The 19138-nt window shown below is 40.0% G+C and overlaps 2 protein-coding genes across 20 annotated transcripts in view; both read right to left on the bottom strand.

Moving 5' to 3' along the window:
* ARFGAP3 (ADP ribosylation factor GTPase activating protein 3) overlaps positions 1–10897 on the bottom strand; it is a 32981-nt gene extending 22084 nt beyond the window's left edge. Inside the window, exons 1-6 of one of the 2 annotated variants that reach the window (XM_040545080.1) lie at positions 10700–10864; positions 9097–9193; positions 6918–7036; positions 4068–4140; positions 1510–1641; positions 58–141 (exon numbers count right to left, since the gene is read on the bottom strand). In XM_040545080.1, coding sequence (XP_040401014.1) covers positions 58–141; positions 1510–1641; positions 4068–4140; positions 6918–7036; positions 9097–9156 — 468 coding nt within the window. In that variant the 5' untranslated portion in view covers positions 9157–9193; positions 10700–10864. Of the gene's footprint in view, positions 1–57; positions 142–1509; positions 1642–4067; positions 4141–6917; positions 7037–9096; positions 9194–10699 lie in introns of both variants that reach the window. The other variant, XM_040545079.1, reaches the window with a different exon arrangement.
* A 6246-nt stretch (positions 10898–17143) lies between these two features.
* The window catches only part of PACSIN2 (protein kinase C and casein kinase substrate in neurons 2), a 55742-nt gene continuing 53747 nt past the window's right edge, over positions 17144–19138 (bottom strand). For all 18 annotated transcript variants that reach the window (XM_040545057.1, XM_040545053.1, XM_040545056.1 and 15 more), the window contains one exon: positions 17144–18942. In XM_040545057.1, coding sequence (XP_040400991.1) covers positions 18830–18942 — 113 coding nt within the window. In that variant the 3' untranslated portion in view covers positions 17144–18829. The remainder of the gene's footprint in view (positions 18943–19138) is intronic.

Here is a 19138-nt window from a genome sequence, read left to right as displayed (position 1 = left end):
GCTCTCCTAAGAAGCTAGAAAGCAAACAAGAATTAATTAAATACAGGCAATCTATACCTTAGGAGAAACATGGGATGCAAAAAAGTCTTCCTCTTTGTGCTGCGGTGACACAGGTGGCATTCCACATCCATCTGTCCACAGCTAAAAGTATTTTGAGAGAGGTAGAAAGAAAAGAAGGAAGAGAGGGAGATTATTAATTTTACAGGACAATTGCATGAATGCATCCTAAAAAATGCACTTATCTTAAAACTGTTTTTTTTTTCCCCCAAGTTAAAAATATATTCATTTTCTTTTCCTAAGTATTTTTTCCTTACAAATTTGTTTGAGCTTTAATACATGACATTCCTTTTTAGATTCAATGTCTGGTGATGTCTTCCCTCACATTACCCATTTTCTTCCTAACAAAATACTCGGCATAAGCTCTGCTGCAGTAATACTGTCAACATTTAATATCACTAGAGCTTTACTTGAACTTGTTTTACATCTAAAGCTGTCTAGTAAGTCAAAAGAAATATTCTTTCAAGCTAGTGATGAGAACCATATTAACTATAATATCTGCCATACAAAATTACAATTAATTAAATTTCATAATATTTGATGAACAGATTAGAAGAAAGAAATGCAAGACATTTTAATTAATTTATTTAAAATTCTCACTATTTGATCAACTTCAAATGAATTAGTCATGGACTTAAACACGCTGAATTAAACTATCAAAACATTCATTCTGCATATACAGAAGAGAGCCATTGTCAAACTTAGTTAACACCTCAGCAGACCTAAATAACGTGTACTTTGCTAACAACTTCTTCCTGTCAGCAACCTAACTTCAAAGCTTTGACAGCATGCCTACACTGCATCAGTGTTTTTAACAGAACAGCATGTTCAGGACATATAGATAGATAGATAGATAGATAGATAAGTTGCTAATTTTTCAAATATATTTTTGGTAGAAAAAAAGGAAAAAAAACATTTATCTGTTCAAATCAAAACCCACTTAAATCTCAACTATTTTGTAGTTAACTCTATTGGCACTTTTACATTTTTACATGATGTACTTCTCAGTAATAATTCAGTTATAGAAAAGCAAAAATAAATACAATATATAATTCACAGAGAAGTGCTGGTGTTTTTGTTATACAGTAGCACAAACACAATTTTTCAGCACGCTTGAGAAACAAAGTAGTTTCCTTTTTGAAGAATACCTGAAGTTTCTGCCTAGGATTCCCGTAAGTTATTGAAAATGCTGCAAATGGTGTTTTGAGTAACCCAAAAGTGATCCCGAAATATGAGGTTCAGCTCTACCGTCAATATTTTTTTCAAACAACAACAACAAAGAAGTTGCAAATAGTTTACTCCACAGCTTGTAACCTCACTGCAACGTGTACCAGTACCTCCAACAGGCAGATAATCTTTCACATTATTAATTAGAAACTTAAAATGGCTCTGGATTGTAAAGAATAGAAAGTTTTTGAGAAATCTAAGTTACATAAGACACACACTACTCACATCAGTACCATGCTTTCTTGTTGCTTGTGTTGCAAGAGATTTAATCTTCTCTTTGTAAAGCTGAGCAGCACGACTGTTATACTTTGCATTGGTATCACTTGTTGTGCATCCATGTTGATGGAAAAAAGCAGACTATGAAGAACACAAGATGCAATGAGAAACAAATTTAAAAACTAATGCCACTTAACAAAAATATATCGCAATGCAGCAAAATACTCTCCTCCTGTATCTAAATATTTTAAATTATGAAGTCTGTGTAAATTTCCAAAATAAGAAGAAAACTCCCTTATGGCAACATATGTACACATAAAACAACAACAATAAATTAAAAAAATAGATTACTGGTATGTTTTAAAAGCACACAGAGATACAAGCTTCCAACCATATACAAACATTCCTAGTTTTGAATCTAACAAGGAAAGGAAGAGTTAACTAACCGCCAACACCTGTGCTTCAAAGGACATTTCTGATATTCTAAAAGGTATCACTTGCTTTCATCTCGAGCTTGCTAGAAGGAACAATGTATGCTCAATAGCATCAAAATGGCTATATAAAAATGGTCTTCTTTAAAGTGTGTATCCACATACATATGTACTTACATATAAATTATATATTCACACGCACACACTCTTTATATGTCTATTCACATACAAATAAAAACTTTGTTTGAAAGATTAAGAAATGGAAAAGCTGGGCATTTTTTTAGTACCTAGAATTAACTAGCAAATGATGTCATATGTTCTTGCACAGAAGAACTTAATAGACTATTACAGTAAAACATAGTAAACAAGTTTCTGATAGGGTTAGCAAATCCAGACAACTGAAACTATAACCTCAAATGTAAATCTAATATACAAGTACCGGACTTCATATAAAAGTTAAGCCACAATACATTTCTGTGATTGCAACAAAAACGGTTATAAACATCACAAGTGTCAAAAGGACTGTGTATATTTGCATTTAGGTGTGTATATACATACATATATATATATATATCTATACATACACCTATGGAGTTGACATTCAGAGCTTTTCTTTGTAAACCCTAATTCCAATCATTGTAGGTGTTTATTCTCAAAACAAAAGAAACTCACATCACCAAATTTTCTAGCAATCCCATACACAGCTATAAAGCTCATAACTGATTCAAGATTCAGTATCACCAGGAAATTACAGAATAGAAATACTAAATGTTAGTCTGAGAGTATTTCTAAGCAGTAGTTGGTAAAAATAGAATTCAGCATTTTATTGGAACAAAAAGGAAATTGTTTTTTAATGCAATTAGAGGGAAGATTTTTTACTTTTACTTTTTAAATGTTGAGGCAGTTTACTAAAATGGTCTTCATCCATTTATCCTGCTAGGTAATCCAAAAGAGGTCATTATGAATTTCAGGTGTATGAGATGTGGGCATATTAGACCTATTGGTACAATGCACGATAGGATAATAGGACAATGATCCTCACTCAATTCATCATTCTTTGTATGGAAATATTTAAAATATTCTAATACTGAAATATTTATAAATATTTTAAATATTAAATTCAGAGATAGTAAGATTTAGGAGAATATTACAATGACAAGACTCAAGGAAAGCAGATTAAGAAAGCTCATAATTGTAAATGGAATGAAAGCTTGGTTGAGAGGGAACACAAATAAGCTCAAGACTTAAAGTTTCTTAAACAATGTTTACGGACTAAACACAAATGAAGAAAGATAAGGGGTAAGTTTCCAGGGAACTGGAAGAAAAGTAGAAGTTTCTTATGAAAGTTACATGTTTCGACACCGAGTAGTTCAGCTTAGTGAAGCAATCTCAACTACCAGTGGTTGATCTTTGAAAAAAATATGAGAAAAGAGGCAAGATTCCAGAGGAGTTGACTGAAGAAAGTATCATCTTTTTAAAAAAGAAACTGAGGACAATACAGCAGTCAACATAAAACCTTACTTTTTAAAAAAATATATTATGAAACAAACTTATTTGTAAGTATATAAAAGAATTAAATCAAAAGTAACAGATGATATCAATTGGCCAAAACAAAAACACTGCTATTTCCTCTCTCTGACAGTGTAGCATGTTGACAGTGTAGCATGTCTTATCTTGACTTCAACTGTACCTAAGGCCTAAGTCATATCTTGACTTCAGCAGTGACATGACCTTTGGCAAGACATTTTCATAAACCACATACAGAAATATGGTCACAGGAAAACACTTGTTAACTAGGTTTACAAGCAGATGGAAAGCCATCTTTCATCAGTTATCAATGTTTTGCTGTTAAATTAGACGCATTTTCAAGGAATCTGGTCTAGTCTTTTCAGTGATTTTTATTAATGACTTCTAAGGAAAAAAAAAAAACTTTTGCAGATTATACCAACATGGAAAAGTTGCAAGAAGTATGGAAGGTGAAATCAGCACTCAAAAGAATTCTTAAAAACAAGAAAAAGGAGAGAAACAGACTGGAAAAATAAAAATATTCTAAAAGATGTGAGCCAGTAAGGAAAGACAATAGCTTCCAAGCCTAACAAGCTTCAATGTGCAAGGCAAACACTCAAGAGTACATACAGCATTTGCATTTCCTCCAACTTGCATGCATCTCAGTTGAAACCAAGACCAATTGGAATCCAGCTCTGTAGATCTGAAGAGAAGGAAACATTTTTAATGTTATCTTCACAGACATTTAAAATCTACCTCGTTTGTGTAAAGAGTTTATTTCCCAAATTATCTGGGGGTGGTGGAGGGAGCACTGAGTATGAGGAGAATTCTAAGAGTCATAATACTGTGATCATCAGGAATGCATTCCTGAAAGACCCCTCGTAACATTCTTTTATACAGTGACAAAGCAACAGAGGAAAAATACAGATTTTAGTTGATGGAAAACAGCTGCTTTTATCTGCAGTCCGTTCTTAGATGCATTGCTTTCACACACTTCAAATAGTTATATATTTGAAATGGAAGGTTCTATTTAATAGGCCAAAAACGCCTATAGGACATAAATTGGGTTACTCACCTGAAATATGAGAAGCTCACTAAAACTGCACCAACTGACTGAGCCTATCCAAGTGCTGCCACCAAAGGGGAGTATAGTCCTTTACACAAAACCTCTCACTTCCTACCCCAGTACTGACACTGTGGTGGCAACATAATGAACTACTTCAGGAAGCAAAGTTGGCAAAAAAAAAAAAATTGTCTCCAAACTGGCTTGCTAGGCTGTCAGATTATCATTATGATCAACATACTGCAGCACTGCTGAGGATAATAAAGTGGTATTTGCCTCAGTCTTGACTGGAAAAATGATAAAATGCTTCAACATGCTTACTCACTTCTTTGTTTTCATCACAGACTCACAGAATGGTTTGGGTTGGAAGGGACTTTAAACATCACCCAGTTCCAACCCCCCTGCCATGGGCAGGGACACCTCCCACCAGACCAGGTTGCCCAAAGCCCCATCCAGCCTGGCCCTGAATACCTCCTGGGATGGGGCATCCACAGCTTCTCTGGGCAGCCTGTGCCAGTGCCTCACCACCCTCTGAGTGAAGAATTTCTTCCCAATAACTAAGCTAAATCTACCCTCTTTCAGTTTAAAGCCATTATTCCTTGTCCTATCACTACACTCCCTAATAACTTGCTCTCCAGCTTTCCTACAGGCCCCCTTTAGGCACTGGAAGGCTGCTATAAGGTCTCCCCAGAGCCTTCTCTTCTCGAGGCTGAACATCCCCAACTCCCTTGACCCATCTTCACAGGAGAGGTGCTCCAGCCCTTGAATCATCCTTGTTGCCCTTCTCTGGGCTCGCTCCAACAGGTCCATGTCCTTCTTGTGCTGGGGCCCCAGAGCTGAATGCAGTGCTCCAGGTGGGGTCTCATGAGAGCAGAGCAGAGAGCGACAATCCCCTCCCTCACCCTCCTGGCCATGCTCCTTTTGATGCAGCCCAGGATATGGGTGGCTTTTTGGGCTGCAAGAGCACATTGCTGGCTCACGTTAAGCTTCTCATCAACCAACACCCCCAGGTCCTTCTCCTCAGGGCTGCTCTCAATCTATTCTCCGCCCAGCCTGTATCTGTGCTGGGGATTGCCCCAACAGAGGTGCAGGACCTCATGCTTGGCCTTGTTGAGCTTCACGAGGTTCGCACAGGCCTACCTCTCAGGCCTGCCCAGGTCCCCCTGGATGGCATCCCTTCCCTCCAAGCCTGTTGACCACACCACGCAGCTTGGTGTCATCAGCAGACCTGCCAAGGGTACCCCTCAATCCCACTCTCCATGTCACCGACAAAAATGTTAAACGGCACTGGTCCCAGTACTTACCCCCTGAGGAACGCCACTGATCACTGACCTCCACTTGGACAGTGAGCTGTTGACTACAACTCTCTGAGGGCAACCATCCAATGCCTTACCCACTGTGTGGGCCCATTCATCAAATCCATGTCTTTTCAATTTAGAGACAAGGATATCATGGGGGACAGCGTCAAATGCTTTGCACAAGCCCAGGCAGATGATGTCAGTTATTCTTCCCCTATCCAATGCTGTAACTCCATCAGAGAAGGCCACCACATTTGTCAGGCACAGTTGGCCCTTAGTGAAGCTGTGTTGGCTGTCACCAATCACCTCCTTGTTTTCCATGTGCCTTTGCATAGTTTCCAGGAGGATCTGCTCCATGATCTTGCCGGACACAGAGATGAGACTGACTGGCCTGTAGTTCCCTGGGTCTTCCTTTTTTCCCTTTTTTAAAAACATAGGTTATATTTCCCTTCTTCCAGTTCACTGGACTGCCACAACTTCTCAAATACGATGGATTGTGGCTTACCAACTACATCCAGCAATTCCCTCAGGACCCATGGACGTATCTCAGCAGGTCCCATGGACTTGTGCACCTTCAGCTTCCTCAGCTGGTCTTGAACCTGATCTTCTCCTACAATGGGTGGCTTTTCATTATCCCAGTCCCTGCCTTTGCCTTCTGGGGCCTGGGCTATGTGGTTGGAGCTCTTGCCAGAGAAGACTGAGGCAAAAAACTCATCGAGAACCTCTGCCTTCTCTATATCCTGGGTGACCAGGTCTCCTGTTTCCTTCTGGAAAGGGCCCACAATTCTGTTAGTCTTCCTTTATCACTGACCTACCTATAGAAGCCATCATCTTCAATGTACAAATAAATCTGCCAACAAATATGCGCTACTAACAAACACTAGAAGCAGGAAATGGGAATGGGCGCAAGGTACAAATTCTACCAAACCCTACCTATTTACCTCATTCCCAAGTAGCTATCAGATAAATCAAAGCTTTTACAAACATTAAAAACTTTTCAATCAGAAATTAAGAAAAGAATGAGTTTTCCTCTCTGAACAGCCATCTGAACAAAATAAAAAACATCAGAAGTTGAAAAAAAATACCATTTTTAATGTAAAAAATATACGAACTACTTACCGAATGAAACTCAAGTGAACACCAAGGGATCGATGGGTCCCCGAACAGTCAATACAAAGAAAAACTCCATATGTTATGCTTGCCCAGCTAGGGTTTTTTGATCCGCAGTCAAAACATACCTTTAAGAAAATAAAAATCGTTAATGTGGCTTATGCGTAACCACTTGTTAAAGTTGTATTATAGGTCATTCTGACATCCTTGTAGTGATCAGAACTTAATGAATTCATCCTTATAGCATGGATGTCATCCTTCCAGCTGGGATTACACGTCAACTTCACATAACCCTAATTTTATAAAGAGTAGTTGCACAATCTGCCCAAACTCATACGCCTTCACCCAAACTAGACAGGACAACATAAACTCCTGGTTTCAGTCCATAATCAGTTTATACATGGATCACAGGTTGAGAAACAGTAGGGCAGAGAACCCACATCAATCTAGTTCAAGTACACATTTAACACAGTACTTCCAACACTACTGATATACAAAAGCTTTTAAGAAATGTTTTCACTTCCTTGACAGGCTGGGAAGAAAAAACAAACAAACAAAAACACTAAGAAGTCTCCTTGCTAGAAACTACACTGACATAACTAGAGATTTTTGTCTACATACCTAATCAAACAAGCCCTGAGTTTACATTCAAGTCAGCTAACCTATCACCAACCAAATTAATTTCAAGTAGATGCCCAAGAGCAGTTTGAGGCTAAACTCCTAGCTTTACTGTGGGTCTGTGTATCTTACACAGCACGCATTTATCAGGCACAAGTTCACCATCATATTCAACATCGGCTCATCCTCAGTATGAACATTTTTAAGTCTGGGCTTCAGTTAGGCCAATAACCTGCAACACAAATGGAAAGCATGGAGGTCACAGTTTCTGCATGTGTAAGTCCACTCTTTCTCTCTCTATGGAGGCTTAACAGAGCACTACTGGAAGGAAAGGAGTCTGGAAAGCATGTATGTATCCCACTACTGTATGTGCAAAAACAGGGTCATTCACTGACATGCAGCAGAAAGAAGAAATAAGAAAATCCACACAGAATGAGGGACAGAAGGAAGGACTGGAGAGAGTCCCTGAAGTAAGCACAGGTAGGAGAATTATACGCAGGGAGTTAGGGAAAAAGAATGAGTAACTCTTCGTGTATGCCATATCACAAGAAAACATACAGGCTTAAGTAGTCAGAATTCATCCGCTTTTCCTCAATTCCCTCCATTCTTTGAACTAATTCCAATAAATAAATAAATTACCTCATCTTCACTTTAAATTGGCTGTTTTCAAACAGTTTCTTACTAGGCTAAAACTAGGATGAAGACAACAAAATAAGACAAGATTCTGTTGGAGATCAAAGCCAAGACAACAGCTTTGGTCCTGCTTCTAACACAGGAGAGAAGAGCAGACTTAGAGCTGTAAGTTTCATTGAAATTCCTCAGAGCAGAAATGGGAAAAGAGAATCTTAAGCATTACCAGGTGGTTAAAAAAATCCCATGGTTAAAAAGGTTCTGTTATTAACATCCCTTTCCTGGAAAAAATATAAGTGCTTCTTAATTTCAGCCTCTTGAAAGTTAATTGCATCACCTTGGAAGCTAGTTGCCACAAAGCAGCATAGCTTACTGGCTTCACTTATCCAGGACTCTATCAACTACCTATCAGACACCTGTGAAAATTATTCATATAGACAAAAATTGTAGCTTTAAGGATTGTGACGCAAGTCAGAATGACAACTAATTTTCTTGTGAAAGTAACATAAGAACTGTCATTTCCATCATGTTATGCGACAGAAATAGAAATATTTTATCAAGTTACCTTACTGAAACGAATGAATATAAGTCAACTTACACTCATGTTGCTTGGCTTCCTCAATTTTAGAGTGCTTTCCACCACATAAATTGTAACAAGAAATGAAAACAAAATTAAAAGGGATTTCAGAGCCTACCTATGAAATTATTTTCATTTTAAATATGGAGACTGTGTTTATTGGAGTGAGTAAGGTACAACTAAGATATTAGAGTTGTTATAGAAACTAATTTGAAGGATACACTGAAATAATCTATTGCTTTTTAACTACACTTGTATTATTTTTGCTCATTTAGTGTTCAAGCATTTCAGGACAGTCTAGATTCAGGAACAGTCACTTTGGATTAAAAAAAAAGAGTAAAAGTTGCAATCAAGATTTTTTACCAGAATAAACACAAAGACTTGGGTCCACAGCAAGACGTCATTAAAACAAACAGGATTCATCTTGTATGAGAGGTTGAAGTTAACAGATCCTTTATGCCTGTTGGTAAATAAGTTCATAGTACACATTGTTGTTGGATATGGCAACAGAGTAATATACAGCCTCTGGAAATGCCAGCTTTGATACTTCCAAAGAGCTGGAGGGGCTCAGCAATCACCTGTCACTGAGGTCAGGGTGACAAAGGCACTTTCAACCTGGCACGCAGTGTTGCTGCTGCCACGGGTAGCTCCACATCTCCACGCTCACTATCCCTGTTGTGCAAGACCAGCACGCAGCCGCCTGAATGCTGGACCCACTACTACTCAGGTGGCAGTTTTGCGACTGGTCAAAGGTAACCTTCATCCGAGCAGCCACTCTCTTCCTTTCCAACCGCTGTATCCTGATATGCTTTCTTTTCCTGCATCAGCAGTAATAATCAGGCTTGTTGATCCTACTGGAAACCAACGCTACAAAAGCGCTTTGACTCAGAGCAAAGGTAGGTCCAACTCACACCACGGCCACATCATCAGCAATACAAGTGTAAGGGAGGGAACAGAAGCACTTGCCAACAGAAGAAAACTGGACTGGAAGCATTGTAAACTTAAAATGACTTGAGCAAGATGTACTATAGTATATTCTGCTGGGGGGGGGGGCAGGGAATATGACCACAACACCTCCCAACAGACACACAAACCCCACAATTCACACTGTAATAACAAAACTGCAGAACTAATAAACCACCACCACAGCACACACTTGGTTTTCAGACAGTTCAGATCCTTGATTTGGGTCTCCAAGCAGAGATGCATACAAATGCATCAACAAGAGAAGAGAGAGAACCAGAGAGCAGGAACCAAAAACTACCTGTTTCAGAGGAACAGATCTGTGCAAACTAAAAGAGTCTATACACTACAGTCTCAGGGTACAAGTTATCAGAACTGGTAAGCTTTACAAACGTTTAAACAATACTGGGTAGCTTAAGGACTACGACACAAAAGACATCCAATTTAATAATTGTAACATGTTCATTAAACGTTGTCAGGCAGTCCTGTATTACATAATACACAAAGACATGAGAACTCCAAAAAGCTGTTTCCCATGCTAATCAAAGGAAACCAGAGGACGAATTACAGGTACGCTATTTTCAAGACAATTATTCAAACGTCCGTTTAAACACGCTACAATTCACACATTAAACTGCACGTTTATTTAAATGAAATCGTTCTCCCTAGGCTCACATGCACTGGGAGCTACCACCAAGCACCTAGCGCAGCACAGAGGTGCATATATATTATACATGTAGGTGTGTGTGTCGGGGCTCGGTGGGACGAGGAGCAGGCCTCCGCGGCCACGGAAAGCCCCAGCCGCCCCGCCGGGACCAGCTGGCCGACCGCGGAGCTCCGCCGGGGCCCCGCGGCTCTCCGCCCGCCCCGTCCCGTCCCGTCCCGTCCCGTCCCGCCCGGTCCCTGCCCCGCCCTCGGGCAGTGCGACGTGTCACCGCCACGGCGGAGCCCGGCCGCCGCCTCCCCCCCGCTCCCCGGCGCCCCGTCCTCCCGCCGCCCTCACCTTGTTGGTGGGGACGGAGCGGAGCCGCTTGAAGATGGCGACGATGTCCTGCTTGCTGGGCTCGCACATGGCGGCAATCGAGGCGTGAGGGCCGCCACGGAGGAACCACCGCCGCTGCCGCCCACTCCGCCGCCGGCCGCCACGCTCCGCCCCGCCCCGCAGGGCGGGACCGGGGGGAGCCGCCTGCCTGCGGCCGCCGGCGTGGCGAGAGGAGGCGGCGGTTGCCGTGGGTACAGGAGGAGGGGCCGGGCTCCCTGAGATGGCGGGCATGGGGGCCGCGGGGCGGTGCCTGAGGGGCCTCAGCGCCTCGGGGCGAAAGATAAATTAAACGTGGACGGACAACAGCTGTGCTGGTGGCTGGTTTGGGAAAAAGTGACGTGGGGCAGGTGATAACGTGCCTACTTGGATAACATGCTTTATCCAACGAGTAGGTTTCAAACACTAAAAATTTCTTGTGAAACCATCGTTCCCTCTCAGCATTAGCACTGAAGTACGTGACAAGGAGGGGCTGAAGTATGTGACAAGGACAAGGGCAAGGAGGGGGCTTGTGGCAGAGCTTGGCCCCGCAGCACTCCTACTCATCAGAGAGCACCAGGGTCTCAAGGTGTTACACCCTCATCACCCCAACTCTTCTGAGGTATGATTGGCCATGTAGGGAACAACCAGAGTTAGGACAAATTTCCTATAATTCTTAGATTTGCTTTCAGCTCGGAGGGTGATCTGGAGAGTGGCTGCTCTAGCATTCTGCTAGCAACAGCACCATAGATTATCAAGGGCCCAAAATAGCCACGTTCAAGGCCTTCCATGACAATATAACTTCAGCACCTCATTTCACTCTCTTCCATAGCAGCCCCCCGGTTCTTACCTGTCAATGAGGAAATAGTCCAGGGTGATGAAACCTATTACCATCAGGGTTGTGGCCATGCTGCACAAAACATCCACACAACGCATGTTGCTGCAAGCCACCAGCAGTCTTGGGGTAGGCATAGGTTTGGGGATCACTGCTGAAACACCTACTGCCTGCTGTCCCATGCACCAGGCCCTCAGCACTGCGAATCAGAGGCACATGAACCAATAGTGCCTTTGCTGATCAGTACAAGTCAGTCACTTGTTATCCTGACAGGCAGCTGAACACACGAACATTTCAGTCATTTTTGAGGTATTGACAATTCCTGCAGCAGGCCAGCAGCCTCCACTCCAGATCAACTTTGTTCAGTCTGACGCTATGTCACAGGTAGTGGGATTGATTATATTATAGGATAGCAGTCCAAAAATCCATCTGTATGCATATAGCCAAATAACACTGGGATTAGACTTAAAATATCTGAGCCTGTATAGGCATAATTCCATACCAGCAAACATAATCAAACCCCTTGGCAGTCACCTGGGATCAGGAATGCCTAACGAGATACGCCTTCGCTCTGCAAGTGAAGTTCACATTTCAGGAAGACATTGCCTGTGAGTCATAGGAGCCCTAAGCACACTCCTTTCCAGAGATACTTACCAAATCCTATCTGACTGCATGAGGACTGCCATCCTGGCCTACAGCCACTGGCCTCACAGGGAGAAAGAGTTGCCAAGAAATTTCCACAAAGGAGAAAGAGTCCATTACTTCAGCTAAATTCAGTACTATACTTTAGCTTTATAAGTACTATTTAAAAAAAAAAAAAGCAGGAGAGGTATGATCTTGCCATTATCAAGAACAATTAACATCAGAAAAACAAGGCAATCCTGAAGGTTGATCTGTCTGGCACAATCCCAGAAAAGGATGATCTTACTTATTGTCCTGTACTCTCCTTAGCTGCACTACTGCCCCCCCAAGCAATGGCACACAAAGGCAGCTAGCTCCTGCCACTACAGCAGCCCTGGTAAATCAACATGCAACTTGGAAAGCGCAAATAACACTGTGGGGTGCTGGTTCTTTCACTGGCCTCCTATTTCAGGAAATGGCATGTCGCTGCCCTTGAGTCAGGATGTAAAAACTAACTCTGCTAGTTATTCAGAACCACTTTGAACAGAGAACACACAAATCTCCATCCATGAAGTAAATATGTGCCTGTTCTTGACAGTGTTCAGAAACGCTCTACGCTGTTTGTCTCACACTATGCCTCTATCCTAAGGCCACACTTTGCAATTCAGCTACATGGATGTGCAGGCTAGACAGACTCCTGTTGCAAACTGCAAGCTCAGCTGATTGCTAGGATATGAGTTCTAGACCAAATGCATGAAAAACATTTAGCACATGCTTAAGAACCTGGGGGAGGTAAGCACATCCTGGAAGCAGCCCTAAGAGCAGCCTCAAGGTTGTGGGAGAAAGGTGATATACAATGAATGGAGGTAACAGTAAAAGGAAGGGCTGAGCCGTTCATCTCTGCCAGAGAAAAGGCAGTGCTCATAATTCACTGACTGTGCTTGCATGTTGAGTAAATTAAAAACAAACAAACACACACAAACTACTTTTCAAGGGTGCCTGTAGATTGGGCACTAAGTGTCCTCTACTTTGGTGAGCAGCTGTTAGGTGCAATGCAGGTCCTTAACCAGAACCAGCAGTAGACCAGCACTGTGAGCAAAACTGACTCCCCCCCCCCCAATCAGACACTGTTCACATCCTCAACTGATTTTCATCTTCACTGTTGTGGTTTAACACTGCTAGACAGCTAAGCACCACCCAGCCACTTGATCACTCCCCATCCCCAGCAGGATGGGAGAAGAGAATTGGAAGGGCAAAAGCTAGAAAACTAGTGGGTTGAGATTGACAGTTTACCAAAACAAAAAAAGGAAAAAAAGTAATACAAAAACCCACAATTGCTCACCACCAGCCGATGACCAGCCAGTCCCCATGCAACAGCAGGCCTGGTGAATAGCCCCCAGCTTTTATTTGCTGAGCATGATGCCATATGGTAAAGGTTGTGCCTTTGGTCAGTTTGGGTCAGCTGTTCTGCCTGTGCGCCCCTCCCAGCTTCTTGTGCACCCCTAGCCTCCTCACTGGCAGTGCAGTGAGAGAAACAGAAAAGACCTTGGTAAGCACTGTGTAAGCACTGCTCAGCAACAACTGAAAGTGTGTTATCAACACTATTTTCATCACAAATCCAAAACATAGAACCATACAAGCTACTATGAAGAAAATTAACACCATCCCTGCCAAAAAACACATTAACAAAAAGTGTCTAAGACCATAAGTCTAAGCACATATTCCTTCTCTGACCCCATTACCCACAGTAGGTTGCACTGTCACACTTTCTCCTTGAGAAGGAATGCTGATTTGTTCAAAATAATTTGGAAATACCCTCCATGCCCTATGCCCCCTTGCCTGTGCTTTGCATCCTTTGAAAAATTTGGTCACACTGAGCAAAATTTGTCACTGCTCACATATTTTGTCACTGCTCACATACATTGTGCATAATGGTAACATGCTGCTTCATGCCAACTACAGCTCTAGAAATTTTAGGCTACCCTCTCCCCTGCAAATATCCTCAAACATACGACATAGTCCCAGACATGTATCTTTCCAGTACACACAATCCATCCAGAAAATCTCCTCTCTGGAGTAGAGAGAACAGACATCCAAATACCTACTTCCACAATATGGAAATGAAGCTTATGAATGTTGAACTACATTAAAAACCAGTTGAAACCAGTTCAGCATATCAATAATACATTTTTATTTAGTACTAATGCATTGTTTGTACTGATAACAAGAAACAATCAGTTCACCACACTGGCAAGGTTTCTTGAGAGTAGTCCTTCTCAACTGCATTGCCCAGTACAAAACCAAGAAGTTACAATACTGGAACTTACAGACAACCCTGCTGCATAGTCAATATTCACTTTTGCTTAGGTAAACCTGTTTGTATCAGCAATGCAAGAGACTTGCAAAGTTGCATGTAGAAGCAGCATCCCACTGCAAAACCCACCTACGTTTTCCACATGATAGTGTTTAATCTATGACAGTGCAATCAATTTTGTGTGCTCTGCTTAGGATTTCTAGAAATATCTATATCACAATACACAATTACTTCACAATTAATATGGTTGCTGGTTGCTCACCTTGTGGGATTAAAGACTTTGTGAGTCATGCAGAAAGATGACCTAGCTAAGGTAACAGATGACTTGGATTTTCAAAAAATTTTTGCTAGTAAAAAAATTTGAATAAACTGCCATGAAATAAGGAAATGATCATTTAATAAAATAGTTACTGACAACCAAAATAAACAGTAGGGGTTTACCAATGTGTCCTCCAAAGGGATTCAGGCTTGGACATGTAGATTTGAATATTCATCTGTGAAAAAGGTGAACAGAAAGGTGGTAGTTGATTGATATTGAGCTACTTACATTTACAAAAGTGAAGAACGGCAAAAAGACCTTGTACATTACTAACTAGATAATAAAGCAGCAAGTTTCAAAGTCAAATGCAAAATAAAAATACAGTCTGCACTTCTCTAATGGGGTCATAATTAGCTGCTACTACTAAACGCATTACTGATGGTCTTTGTGGAACTAATTACAAGACCTCTTTTCTGTTCTGCATCATTTACATCTGTATGAACAATAGTTTGGTGTTCAGTTGTTGCCAATGCAGTAAATTGAGTGTTCAAAATGAGGAGGAAAGAATTTAGTTTCTTACATCATAGACCAAAGATACAGATTGTTGACAGCTGAAAGAAGCATCACTATCACTATGTATTGTCTTGTTTCTACACGCTTCCCAAGGCACCCACTACATGCCACTGGCACCGACCTCATCTAACCTTCTACAGTCAGTCTTCTCTACAGAGAAGAGGTTACACCTTCTGAAATGTAGACAGGTGCTCAGTAAAACTTCAGGTGTACATAGGTGCTATTTCCTGAATGGAAGGTTCAAGAACCCTCTAAAGTACTTTTGAAACTTTTTGTTAGAGGATTAATGTCATATCACACAGGAATCTGAATTTCTAACAGGAGAAAGGAGGTAAAGCAGGCTGAAAAAAAAAATCACACATACGTATCATCAGCAAATAAACTGCTAGATGTCAAACACAATGAATCTTTCCTAGGCTCTGAAATTGGTCATCTCATTTTAGTTCAAACAAAATTAAGAACTAAAACTATTCCTGTTAATCTGGGATATCTTGTATTCTCACATTTCAGGAGCAGGATCTGCAGCTTTCTCTAAACTGACCACTAGGTATGATTTCATCCACAATTAGCAAGCTCCCTGATGTTCTGAGGTGAATGAATAACTTTCTGCCAAACCAGAAAGGTTGGAAAAAGTTGGAAAAAGGTTTAAATAATGATTATGTAACCTTAGAGTTATTTTTTTAAAAAATAGCAGACAACTCTAGGAGAACAGGAGGTATTGCTGCTGGGCATCCACCTTTCAGTATACCATTCTCCCCCTTTTCTCCTTTGTTTTACAATAGTCTACAGCTATTTTAAGATGACCCAGATCATCAGATTAGGTCAAAGCTATCTCACCTATCTACAGTGGTTTCCAATTAGAAGACTCAGCATTTCTACCTATCTCCAATTGTGAAGCCTGCTTTAATTCTTAGCTTTTCAAATGCTATGAACAAAGACATAATTGGAAGAAATATTAAAACAAAAATTATCAGCTCAGCCGTGGCAAAAAACAGTTTTAATACATCAGACCAACTCTACAGACATCTCAACAAGATAATAGCAATGGATTGGTTTGTTCAATTGACAAGGTAAGGGCGACATGATTACGCAGAGTATAGCTCTGCTTTTAGAATCTTGCATACGTATACAGATTTTTATCTTTTATTTTTATATTGTAGCTTACAAGTAAATTAAGAGGCAGCCTGAGGACAAAAGAGCTCATAATTTTGGTGTCAAGCTTTAAAAGCTTCAGAAATAAATTAAGAGGAATTTTAACATTGCTTTGGACTATGCATAAGGAGCTGCTTATCTCTACACCTTCACTAATAAAATAACCTCCTATTTTTTATTTTATTTTTTAAATAAAAGACTCTCTTGCTATGCCTTCTTAACTAGACAAATTAGGGAAATGAAGCACACGTTCTGTGAGGAGAGGCTGAGGAAACAGGACTTGTTCAGCCTGGACAAGAGATGACTCTGGGAGTCCTAACAGCAGCTTTCCTCCACCTGCTTGGAGGCTACGAAGACAATAGAGACAGGCACCGTTCAAGCACAGAAGAACAAGAAACAATGGTCGCATTGCAATAGGACAGGTTCTAACTGCAGAGAAAGTTGTGTGTGTGTGTGTGTGTGTGTGTGTGTGTGTGTGTGTGTCTTCTTGCAAAGAGCCCCTATGCACTGCACCTCCTCTTGTTAACAGCACAACACTATTGACTGCATACTCTTCTTTATGATTCTTTTAGACAATGCACATTTTGTCATCTTGAACTGCAATGAAATGCATTATTTACTTCATAAGAGTATTTTCACATACTATGAAAGATTAAGAAGAATGCATTCTGTGTATTTAAGAGATTAACAGATTTTATTGTTTTCTAAAATATATTAGAATACGGAGACCCAAAGCAATAATTCCTGACAAATTCAGTAACCATCTTGTGGATGAACAATTATGTTGGTAAGTTTTCCTTGACAGACACATACATACATGCACTTTCTAAGCTTGCACATTTTGATTCATCGAAAACGTTGACTAAATACACCTATAAGCTCAAAAAGCAAAGTTCAAAACTACCAACAGTATTTTATAGTTACCCCAAAACAGATTTGTTAGTTTAATTACAGTGTAGCTTCCTAAAGTAGCATATCTACTCACCTGATAATTGATTTTTTTAAAACACAAATCTGCTGTAATTTACAACCCAGTTTTAAATGCCACAAATGCTATACTATTTGGCAAGATTACAGATGACTGAGTTGTAACTGCAAACAAATGTAGTTTTTTTTTACAGTGTTCTGCTACAATAATCCATGTAAGGACTAATGCTAGTTTATATTTTGACCCACAAATTTATCCACAAATACAGATTTTGAGTATGTTAGTGTATTTACTGTACTTCCGAAAATCTAAATCACAGAATACTTTGTCTATAGTACAGTAATGAACGTGGCAGGAAAGCAGATTTAAATATACCTATAATTTAAACTCTTAAAACAGTCTAAATCTTATCCACATCGAAAGACTTGATAACTAATAGCCATGCTCTTTATATTTTGGAATATCAAATTATATATACATATACACAACAGGTAGCCTCTTAATAAAAGCATTATAGTCTATTTTACAATCTTTGTTCAAAAAAATTAGTCTTCACAGATTTAACATTTCAAATTACCCAAAAATCATTAGCAGTTAAAAGGAGGGTTTTTTTTTCCCCCTGCAAACGTGCTGGAAATAGCTAGTATTCTGGGGCTTATGTATGATTTATCTTTTCGTTTATAGAGTGCTATTTGAAATCTAGATGGAAAACTCATTTAAGTGTCAAACCACATAAACAACATTCATAACAGAATCCCAACCCATGACACCTGCTACAAATAACCTTCTGTAACAGATAATTATTAAATACAATATTTGTTTTACAGCTTCAAGCCGCACTGACAAAGATTACTACAACATGGAAAGAGTTTTCATTCAGTCAACTGGTGACTAAATCTATGTCATAATTTAAGTATTATTTGATCAAGCATACAAAAAGGTGCTTAACTACATAGCATTTAAATAAAAAAATACTGCATCTTTCAGACATTGCTAAGAACAAATAGAAAATTAACTATAATAACCTTAAAAATTCAACTTGCAAATTACTGAAGGTCACTTAAAATAACCAATTAAACAAAAGTCAGCATAAGCCACATACCTCGGGTAGGATGAGGCACAAGCATAGAAAATGCAAAAAAGTTTAAGAGTCACAATAACAGAACATGTGGGAAGAGAAAGCTTAAGTAGTATTTTTCCTGTCACTATTTTTCCATCTAACCCCTTTCCACTGCATTGTGCACAAATTCTGAAATCATCATCAAAATAGTTCTAACTTGTCTTTAAATCGTTATGATTGATATATCAAGCTGTCTCTCCTTTCCATTAAAATATATACACTCTATACATCATTCAGCTTCCTCTCACTTTAAATATATACTGTACAGGCCTTCAGAGCTTTTGTAATACTTCTATATTAACTTTGTCATTTGTCACTGGATTGGTTCTACATAGTTTGCTGGGTATAAACCAACTTGTCCATTATCCAGACGTCCTTTGCACCAACCCTGTTCATCTTCGTTCTCCATTTTAGTTAATTCATCCCCTGCAAAAAGAAGGAGCACTGTTAACAAATCTGTAACCTTCTAAGTAACACCAACAGAAAGATAAGATGACAATTATCTAAAGTGTCCACTTTTCTTCCCCTGCTCACCTAAGGTACCAGCAGAAAACCTCTCTTCTCTGCTCTTCATGCTTTTGATATTAATACCACCCACAGATTTACATATAGGATGAAAGGC

This window comes from Cygnus olor, chromosome 1 (genome assembly GCF_009769625.2).
Source record: "Cygnus olor isolate bCygOlo1 chromosome 1, bCygOlo1.pri.v2, whole genome shotgun sequence".
In the NCBI taxonomy this organism is placed as follows: Eukaryota; Metazoa; Chordata; class Aves; order Anseriformes; family Anatidae; genus Cygnus; species Cygnus olor.
The sequence above is the reverse complement of the archived record's forward strand: the minus strand, read 5'-3'. Positions and strand labels throughout refer to the sequence as shown.